The 11,035-nt window shown below is 46.3% G+C and overlaps 1 protein-coding gene across 1 annotated transcript in view; it reads right to left on the bottom strand.

Moving 5' to 3' along the window:
* LOC126547813 (nose resistant to fluoxetine protein 6-like) overlaps nucleotides 1-11,035 on the bottom strand; it is a 47,596-nt gene that overhangs the window by 25,939 nt on the left and 10,622 nt on the right. The window contains exon 2 of the mRNA XM_050195803.2: nucleotides 371-579. Within this exon, the coding sequence (XP_050051760.1) occupies nucleotides 371-579 (209 nt within the window). The remainder of the gene's footprint in view (nucleotides 1-370; nucleotides 580-11,035) is intronic.

Here is an 11,035-nt window from a genome sequence, read left to right as displayed (position 1 = left end):
TTGCGGCAAGACACAATTGCTTCTTTCGGGTTATCAGAACGTGTCACCTAGAGAAAAGCAACATTTTTTTACTTTGAATGGGCACCACTTTCTGCAGTAATTGAAGGAAAAGCAAGAGGGACTCTATGCACACAAAAGTGTACTGCTGGCGCCACTCGCCTTCCACGAGTTGCTTGCAGTGGCAGGAGTTTTGTACAAACTTTGGCTGAAATCACGCCGGCGCTACTTCATTATTAGCTGTCAATATTTAGTGTCAGTCTCCAAGACTAAGAATCTCGTGAATCACGCTGACCGTATTATTAAGTTCTAGATAATGTAAATTGGCTGTCGCAAATTGTTGCGCGATTGAATGTCCACAAACAGTACTTACCGTCAGCTCTCCAATCTCGTGGAAGCGTTTGATGAATGTCTCGAAGTACGCTGGCGGCAGCATGTAGAACAGCGAACAGTACTGACCCTTGAAGTCCAGCTCACCGTCGGACAGGTAAACGCGCGTGCGCAGGCACTGGTCGTAACCTCCCATAGCCACGTACGTTCCCTCCAGAGCGTTGCTCGACAGCATGGCGTTGGACAGGATCACTGCGCAAACAACGAGCGGCTGTCCCGTAAACTGATATTTCATTGTAACGAAGATTTTAGGATTTAAAAAAATTATAAAGGGCAATCAAAAAGACAACCTCTGTGACTTCGTTAACAGCGGCGCCTGTCCCTCTCCGTCTAACAGCTTCCACAAAGACTCATTTAGATGACTCGGTGCTATCCCTTGTCGTTGTGACTTAGTTGTAGTACCTTAAAGCTGCTGTTAAAGTTGTCTTTGAGGTTTTACATACATATGTCTGTGTGCACTTCTATTTCACTCTAGCATAGTTGGATTGTTTACAATGTCCTTTATAACCACTACCTCTTATACAAGATCTATCTAACATAGAACCAAGATTTGTTGTAACGACGATCACAAGGTGAAAGAAATACGCTCGCACTAGAAGCCTTTGTCCGTGTACATACACATATTAACTACGGAGGTTGTGTGACGTGGCTGGGATTAGGGAATAAATACCATAGCAGCTACCATTGTACATTCAACGGCTGAACAGTGCAAACGGCGTCAGACATTTCCGTCTGCCATACGGGACGCGTTTTTCATGCGATGGAATTTGTCGTACCATATTTCACGACACTGGAACAGAAAGGAACAGAGAGACCAATGTGATCTTCTTGTCAGCGTAACAGACATGAATCTATTTCTGAATGCTGCTGGTGTTTCAGAAGCTGGGAGCAGCTGTTGAAGCTTCGTGAATAATATACACAGGATATCTTTCGTATGCTTTTACGAGCACGCAACTCTTTCAGAGGCAGTTATCTTAAAACTGCGTCGGTATATAGTTTCCGACATGTACTCCAAGTGGGAAATCCTACGCCGGTGCATTAGTAATGAGCGTCTTGGCTGGCGACAATTTACGCGCATAGACCGGGGGCTTCCCCGTCCGGTGAGCGAGCTCTTCAAATTGCTTTATGTTAATACAGGGCTGCGGCGGCATAACATGAATCCAGAGTCGAGGTATTCATTATTCCGGGTACGAACTTTTGTCCCCTCTACAAGAAGGCCCTCAGGTGTTTTCTACTCGCTTGATTTCTCTGACGTTCGTTATGACCCTGGGTACGCCACTTGGCATGAAATATGGCGTGAAGTTAGAAAACAAAATATCGCATGCGGTAACTGCATGTACAAAAATAAGTAGCGGGCTGTTTGCCGCCGACGGAAGCTTCATGCATTCAACTATCAAGTGGCAATAACCGGAACCTCGTCCAACGGCGATGAACAGATGGGTCCCGTCACACATACACCGCCATATCGCCTGCCTAGCTCGTCATTTTGAAGAAAGCGGATATCGTTGGAGGTGACACCGCAAGCGACGTGTTGCCTTCCCACCAGATGACAGAACGTTTGAATGCTTGTGGCGATGGCTCGTGTATAAAAGCCCATGCGCTTGATCGGCTGGTCAGATTTCGACGATCGCCAACTGTGTTCGGGGCTATCGTAGTTCTTTAAGTGTAGCCTGTTCTTGTGGGCACAGGCTCGCCCAATAACAGTTAGTTTTGTCATTGACAGTATTGATACAGTGTTCTTTACCGTCACTACCACGTGACAATATGTTATTAGGTGATACAGTTTAGAATGTTGTGATATCATTCTCATTGCTTAGTTACAACGTTGTAAGTTCGATACTGCATTTTTCATTATTCTAGCAATATTCAAAAATATTTATTAACAAGTCAGCGGCCTCTATAAAAAATCTCTTACAGTCCCTAGACGTTAACTTTTTCTTTTAAACGCAATAATCGTCATCACGTTTGGGGCAGTGGTTGCCGAGAAAAACGACATATTCTTTCCCATGTATTTAGATAGGAGTCCCGCGAGCTAGTACTTCCTTTTAAGAACATTTTACAGGCTCTGGAGCTGAGCTCACAAAGCATTTTGTTCATAAAACCTGTTCGCCATTTAACGGCTGCTTTCCCTCATGAAACTCATGATTGGGGGGAGCCTGCTCTTATGAACCTCTTACCCTGAGCTTGTACTCTCGCAGATATTCTTACGGTAGAAGTAATCGCAGGAGCACTGTCACTCTATCAGATGTCAGAATTATCCAGCTTTACGACTGCCGCCTGTTTGCACAGATCGGACGCACCACCCAATGCTTCTGGGCATCTACGTATCGCAGGTCCGTCTGCAGCTCTGTGCCATTATAAGACGTTGTCCCATGCATCATTATTACGCCATGCCCAAAATACTGACATGTAAGGATTGTGCCTTGCGGAGAACAAGACCTGTTCTTCGCGCAAAAGCAGAGGGAACGTTGTCGCCCGTTCACGTTGTCTAAAGCTAGATTCGCAACTGATTCGCATTCTGAAGCCCGTCCAGCCCTAGTGCAGAGATAATTCAATGCATTCAGCACTTGCATTTGGCGTAGAACGAGTCCTTGAGTTCTCGAAATTCCTCAAGACCAAGTGTATATACGATGTGTACGTCACCTTGAAGGCGACAGAAAGTGATATACAAAAAAGTCATGAAGCCCGAGTCAACGGGCTGGTGATGCGCACACAGCGCCCTTGGAGCAACTTTATTTGTGATTTCCACTGCGCGGACACAAGGTCTGCGAAAAATGGCTCCTCTTCGTAGAACGACAAGCCATGGTGGTGTTGGCCGCGCCACTCGCGCATATGCAACCCCTTGTATTTTGCACGGGAGTCCAAGTTGAGCTTGGAATCGGCGCCTCCGATTTGCGTGCACCATTCTTTTCCGTGCGAAGGCCGGCATTGTCAGATGGAACGCGAGATTTCCCCATCGCGTTTCGTTTGCTCGGACGGCACGAATTATGAAACGAGTCGAAACAATGCGCAGTCCTAAATCACTTCCTTCTCAATTATCCTTAGTCCGAAATTTCTGCGTCGAGTGCTTCGCTCTAAAAAACAAAACAAAACAAAGCAAAAAAGAAGAAAATGAAAAACCAGCAACAGGTACCTTCACCGAGAGCCACATACACTTAATGCGCAGTTTTGTGTGCTACGTGAGACTCCAGAATGCTGCGTTAACTGACTCGGAGCACCTACGCTTAATGACCTTTAATAATTTCTGCGCAGCCAGTTATTGTTGCTTAACTTTAGTTCAAAGCCATTGTCGTCCCTTCTTCGTAATCTCAAGTGGTCGTAATCTCTATATAGCCAGGCACTCACACAGTAGTGTGAAAAACAAGATGGCTCGCCATTGGGATGACCAATTTTAAAATTTTCCATATTACGACTAAAAAAAGTTTCAAATGATCAGATGACGGAACTCCGGGAGAAATATTCATGTAGAGTTTTCGGCGACACATACTGCTGCCTGGGCTCCTCAAGATTGTACGATTTTTCGAGTGCTTAATTGTAACACCGCGTAATAGGCATATTAAAAACTACACACCCACTATAGTATCAAAAGCAAGGAAAAGGAAGAAAAACGCAGGAAATGGCCATTAACAAACGCAAATTAAGAACTGTCACACAGGTTTTGTGGGTGGAGGCCATAACCTTTAGCAAACAGTGAAATTATTTAAGGAAACTTGAGGTCGAATTCACGAAGATGTTGTTCCTAAGTGCCCTTAACCATTCGTCAGCTGCCTTCGCTACTATATATCCAAGAAGACGAATGCATGAATTCGATATTATCAGCTGTTACAGCGACTGTTTGTGTCGATCTGGGCTCCCCATTGACACATATAGTAAGATGACTTATGTAATGTCAGTCCAAAGTGCGTTGATTTGTACATATCTGCGCAGCATTATAACAAAATCTGTTTTGGATGTTCGGAGCTTCTCCTTTGTCACAACATCTGTGTATGCGCTGGCTTTCCAAAAAAGGAAAACAGATAATTTCAGCGACGTTAGTTTAGAAAACAACCACTAACACGCTGCTGCGTATCACCTATCAGTTCTTGCTGCTCTGCTACCAGAATCCAGGCCCAGAGAGAAAGAGATAAAGACAGGATGGCAAGAACGTTAATCTTTTCAGACAAATGTTGACTGATGAACTTTGACAAAAGCTGTGCCAGTGACTGTCAGTTCATAGCAGAATGCAGACAGATGCCTGGCAGACCTTTCTGACAGACAACCGGCTTAACGCGGTCTGGAGGGAGACGGGCTGAACGTCGCACCGAGGACAGGTACACAACAGGGCCCGTATTCAAACACATTCTTACGCTAAACCTGTCAGATACCAGTCGATAGTAATGTCGGAGATGTCAGTGAAGGCGGCCGGTCAGTGGCACAGAGCCCTTACGAATTAAAAAGCTTTGTACATTCAGCGCCAGCTTGATGCTCTCTTGACATCAGCAATAGTCCCACATCGTACTATCAGCCATTACAATACGGAAAGAACAAGCGGCCGGAAATGCCACTTGGTGTACCGCCAGCCATAAGGCGGTACTGAAATGACATTGCGCAGCGGGAGAGGTCAGCTGGCACTTGCAGCATATTTGGCATACTTGCCATATTGTCTTCATTGGCAATGACGAGCGCCGAGCCGTTTTACTGACCGATCTATCTCAGGCTTATGTAAACTGTTGTGATAAGTCATTTTCTTTTACAATGCCCTACTTTCAGCCGTTCTTGCTTCGAGCTTCTGAGCAAGTTTCAACACATTGGTCTTCTATGTTCTTTACATCCTCTCATACACTCAAAAGCGCAAGCTTCAAGTCGACACGAGGCCCACAAAACTGCTGTGGAATTATTTTTCAGCCATGGGCCCGGGTCTCGTCTGTAATGTCTTCGTGATGGGCTCAGTCTTCGTGATGGGCTGTGCTGTGCCCGCATTACTAATTTCTTTTCATTCTTTTGTCCTCTCCGAGTAAGCGAACGTCCTGTACCTCTCAGAACATCCTTAGTGACGCTTTTTGTCGGTGATTTTCAGCCGGGTTCTTTGTTGTCGGGTGTTTAATGTTTCACTGAAAAAAAAAAAAAACACTTGATGATGAGAAAAAGACTACTGTGTTGAGCTGATATTTACATTATTTTTTGTTCTTTCCTCTGTTTCACCGCAAGTGGTTACTTTAAACGCCCTGGTGCCCGATGTAGCTTTCTTTTGTAAAAAAAGAGCCATCTTTTCAATTTATAAATGAATAAAGAAATTTGCAAGGAGTATATAACAGAATTCAACTTGTTCAGTCGTATTACCTGAATTGGCGGACTTTACTTACAGTATATATTGCAGTTTCGAGGTAACCTGTGACCAATGTTCACTAATAACTTTTTCATTATTCACCTTAGGACACAGAAATTGCGAAATCGAGGCCAAGCAATTATGAAATTACGTCTGCTTAGCAGAAATCATAAGACTATCAAGCCTTTCGGGATAACGGCCACATAATCTGCCAGAGAAGGCATCGGCGTTCCAGTTAAGATTGTTCTGAACTGCTAAAGAAACGCCTTTAAAACGTTAACTGGAACGCCAGCGTATTCACAGGCGGACGGTAACCTGTTCTTTTCTTTATGGCTGTGGCTACTTCGACTTCCTTCAACTTTTTAGAGTTCAGTTCTTAATGGCCTGTTCCTGTGGCGAGCGTCGGCGGCGGCGTAACCAAGCGAACGAGTACAGCAGCGAAAGATGAAAGAGCGAACGCGGAGCGGCAGATGAAAGACGCGAGCCGGGAACGGCGGAGACCAATGAGAGCGGCCCCTGCGGTGACGTGGGCGCGGGAAACTGATTTCATGCGGACCCGCCCAACAGCTCGATGCGTACTCGTATCCGGTCTCAGCCGGACCACTTATTTCGTACTTTGATCTGCTCGCGTCAGCTGTCACTCCCGCTTGTTTGGCTTGCTTGGTGTGGTCTCGTTCGCTCTTGTTTCGATTTTCATGGTTCGCAATTGTTTTGTAATCTGCTTGTATACGCGGCGCGAATTGTGTAGTACTTTCCAAGTGGCACCAGCGATTACACTGGAACCTTCGACGAGTCATATATAAAAAGCGACGCGCTATATCAGCAGATTTTCGATGATTGCCAACTCTGCTCCCTGTCTCTCTTAAATTATTTGCCTCAGTATATCGCGAAATGGAAACACCTATAGGGCTTCGTTCAAATTTCGCATTAGGTAGCATCGTAATCGTCGGTGAATTGTTTACAAGTACATTAGATAATAACCTGTTCTTTTATGAATGGTTGTGGCTAAAGGTTTGTTTGATTTATCAGTTAACTTTTTTTACAAGTACATTAAATGGATCCGGCAGTTTTCCTTATGAGAGTATGTCCGACGTATCTCGTGGATTTCGGCCTGTCTCAGCAGACGTGCACGAGAACATTTATTAAAGATTTGTCCAATGGAAACCTTAATATGTCTTTATGGTGCGCTCGGCCATCTCAAAGATGCGGCGAATCCATAAGGAGAAAACACTTCCACAAAGCCCACAACGCCGTAGCTTCACACTACATTAGGAATACAGTGGTGAGAACACGCACAGAGCTGTCCATCATGCACGCATATCTTACCGTCATCACGACATTTGGGCAGGATTCTGCGCATAGAAATGGGAGAATCCACGTGCAGTAGCTCACTTCGATGGCACTCAGTGCCAGCGCTGCTAAGGCTCGCTTTTCTAACGGCGTTTAGAAGTAAGTCTAGTCGTTAAACACGTCATAGATATATAGTGTGTGCGCCAAGCGCATAAAGATTGTCCTTCAAAAACACCGAAATCAACAAAATTCGTGCGGCCCAAAGAGTTTGCAGTCAGTGGTCAATATTTCAAGAAGCAGCTGCGCATTGCCCCTGCTGGCGTTTCGGCACAACTTGGTGTCCACTTATCGAGTATAAGGAACGCAATAAAGAGTCGCAAGGAACAGCGCATCTACTGTTGTAGTAGACAGTTTCTTTTTTTTCGTGAAACAATAAAAATGCACTCCATGCTGAAATGAACTTAAAAAAAGGGAATGTCTCAAAAACCTCTTGAAGAGAACCCGAAGAGGCATCTGGTACGCGCGCAAAAGTCGATCTCACAACCAGGTCGAGAAAGTGTTGAACAAGACGGAGCTGCAACATTTCAATAGGATGGATATGTGGGCTAGTTGGTATTTCAGTCACGCAAAAAAAAAGAAAGAAAACGTTGAGCGCAGGAAAGACGAGATACGAAGGAATGAATGAAATACTAACTAGCCCACCAGTCCATCCTATTGCAATATATTTCTGTTACACAGCACTCTTTTCCACGTGAGCGCTGGTGTTGTGTGTCACTTTATTCGTCTCCCGTCTTTCCGGTGCTTCAAGTATTAAAATGTGTACTTGTTTAGCTTTCGACGGTGACCGCTTTTCACCGGCTAACAAACGTTAAACGTTATCGCAGGGCGCACATGCATAGAGAAAGATTGAACAAGAGCGGACACTCCCATAGAGTTGAGCGGCCGAACTGACTGTAGCGCACCAAGCGGATGATATGAGCTCCTTCCGGTTTCCGTTTGGGGCGCGCGCGTTTTGAACGCCAGCTGGTACAAGCCACCCATGGCGTGTACCAGCTGAACGGCGAGCGGGAACCCCAGGCACGGGGAGCATGCCTCAAAAGTTTCCAAAATGTTACGAAATTAAAATAATTTTGAGGGTCAGAGAATGCGTCACGAACTTGTCCCAGTAAGATTCAGCACACGCGAAACTGCGGCACATAGCCGAGCTGCATTTCGCTAACTGGGTCATGTAGCCGGATGGGTGCGGCAAGCGTGCCCAAAAACTACCTACATAAGTTACAATAATGTTGGGGCTCATGGAAAGCATCGCAAACATTTCCCAGTACGGTATAGTCTCGGTTTTGTGCCGTAAACCTATATTTGCTTGAAATGCGTCGCAGACTGTCAAACAAAATTTCTTACCTTGCCGTAGTTCAATAGTGCAGTGGTGCCGTGTCGAAATGCAGAAGGAACGCAAGAAAATGCCGGGAGCCAAAGAAACGGGCTACATCCAAAAGAGACGGGTCGCCAAAAAGACGAACTTAAGATGCGCAGCCGGCCTCGCTCGCATCGGTGGCACGTTTGGCGATGACGCATCATATGGCGCATCTGGCGTGCCGCTAGATTGTTGCTAGGTAACGCAAGAAAAATAGGTCGCGAAGTATAAGTTCATTTATACGCAAAGCTTTTTAGTTTTAGCGGGAAAGAGTAAAAAAAATAAAACGTTCTCTGTAAGTTCATTTCACTTCTTTTTTCTCGATGCTTGCGTCAACTAACGGATGGGATTAGCGCTAGGCGTGACGTGTTTCCGGTTGCCAGCTTTCGCCGAGTGTCCCCTCTTGTTGAATTTCTTTCTCTATGGCACATGCATGTATCGGAAATTTCGCGAATGTTTTCGATGGCGCTATCCGTTGTCTCTTGTCGCCGAACTTTGTGTAGTCAGATTGTATGCACGGCATCAATTGTGTAGTACTTTCTGGAAGGTACGCGGGCACCAGCGATTACGCTGTAACGTTCGACGAGTCACATATAAAAGCCGTCGCGCTTGACCCCCAGATCGGATTTCGACGATCGCCGACTGTGCTCGCCGCTATCGTTGTGCTTCGAGTGTCACTTGCTTTTGTGGGAACTGATTCGCCCAATGAAGAATTAGCTTCGTGTTTCACAAATTTGTTGCTGTGTTCTGTACCATCCCTACAACGTGACTGTATGCAGCATCTCTCGCAAGAACGGATGCTCAGCATTACGTAGGAAGGACAAGCGGGAAACTAGCGGCTTGACAAAAGATGGACCAAGCCTAGGCCACCGCGTTCAACCGGGAGAAAGAGATTGTCCCGTCTCATTGCTTCACAACGACAGCTTCAAATGAAGGTGGTAAAAACACGATGTAGCGTCTGTAACTTCAGCCTCGAGCAGCGCAACAGTTGTAGCACATACGAAAGCCGAACTACTATACTCGCGGACACATTTTCTTGGCTATGAAGCGAAGGCTACGGAAGCTAAGCTCGCCTTTTTCACCGCTGCTGGAAGTAGTCCAGCAGTTTTGTTCACGTTTTCTTACGTGGGAAATAGAAAACAATATTCTTTTTGTTTTTTACAGCACCTAATTTCAAACGACACGTAACATTCACCAGTCAGCTATTGGTATTTTATTGTATTTTTAGTTTGCTCTTTCGAGTTTTCGCACAACCCAAACTGTCGCACGTTTTGCACATTCATCAAACGCAAAATGGCGCCCGTGTCTTTTGGTCTGTTTGTCGCTTGCTGTCCCGCCAATCAACTCCCCCGAGAGGCCTGTGACCAACTTCAGTAACAAAAGGATATTGGAGCACGCAAAAAAGTGTTTGCAGCGTCTGCGTGGAAACGAAGCGAACCCATCTGGAAATCGCAACCTTCGGCATCTACAACCGAGTGAGCGAGCTGACTGCTGCGCCTGCTCTACCGACGCCAGCATCGGAACACGTGGCACAGCTGCTCACCATCGCCGCGCGGACACCAGTCTCGCTCACCACAAACACGTCGCCATCTTCCTGTTCGCCGTAGCCACCTCACCTTTCGTCCCTTGTGGCTTTTGGTGGCACCTTTTCGGAAAACTAGGAAATGCAGCCCTCGGAGGTGGTGCTGCATCGCCGACTACTGCAGCAAATCCTCTGTCTGTGCTCACAAGGAGAAGTGTAATTGACGTGAAAACAGACGGCGTACCTGTCCAAGCACTCGTCGACACTGGAGCCCACGTATATGTTATTAGGGCTAGCCTGCGTAGACTTTTAAAGAAGGTCCTCACGCCAGCAGCTGCCCGAGTGCTTCGTATGGCCGACGGCGGCATCTGGTTGTTCTTGGAATGTGTACTGCGCGTTTGATTTTAGCCGGCCGCCCTACTTCTGTTCTCTTTGCTGTAATCGACAACTGCCCTTACGACGTTATCCTTGGATTGGAATTTTTATCCACTCATTCTGCTTTCATTGACTGCGCGACCGGCGTTCTTCAATTAGCACTGCCTCAACTCGCCCATTCTCCGAGTACCGCTCCACCGCGCTTGTGCTCGCTTCAAGGTGTGCGTCTGTCACCCGAGGCAGTTACTTACGTCTCTTTGACCGCCCAGCCACAGGTTCCTGACGGTGAATATATGCTTCACCCCATCATCGACGTGCTTTTGAACCGGAACGTTGCTGTTCCGCATATTTGGGCCACGGTTACTAATAACGACGTCGTTCTACCACTTCTGAATTTCAGCCTGTGCCCTCACGTGCTTCCGGGCGGCATGTTCTTTTTTAGTAGTTGCGAATGGAATGTTCTTTTCTAGTGGTTTCTAGTGTTTCTAGTGGTTGCGAATTTGGCATTGAGAGTCTGAATGCCGAGAGTGGCTTATTAGCCTCAATTGCAGCTGACATCTCTGGTTCCTTAACGGCTGACTTCGGGATAATGATTGCCCCTGAACTCACCTCTGCACAAGCCACGGACATACGACTCCTGCTTGAATCGTACAGTGAAATCTTCGATTTCGGCGACAGGCCTTTAGGCCAAACGTCTGTTGTTCATCACCGTATAAACACTGGAGACACGAATCCTATTCGT

This window comes from Dermacentor andersoni, chromosome 1 (genome assembly GCF_023375885.2).
Source record: "Dermacentor andersoni chromosome 1, qqDerAnde1_hic_scaffold, whole genome shotgun sequence".
NCBI classification, from domain to species: Eukaryota; Metazoa; Arthropoda; class Arachnida; order Ixodida; family Ixodidae; genus Dermacentor; species Dermacentor andersoni.
Note: the sequence above shows the minus strand (reverse complement) of the source record. Positions and strands in the feature narration are given on the sequence as shown.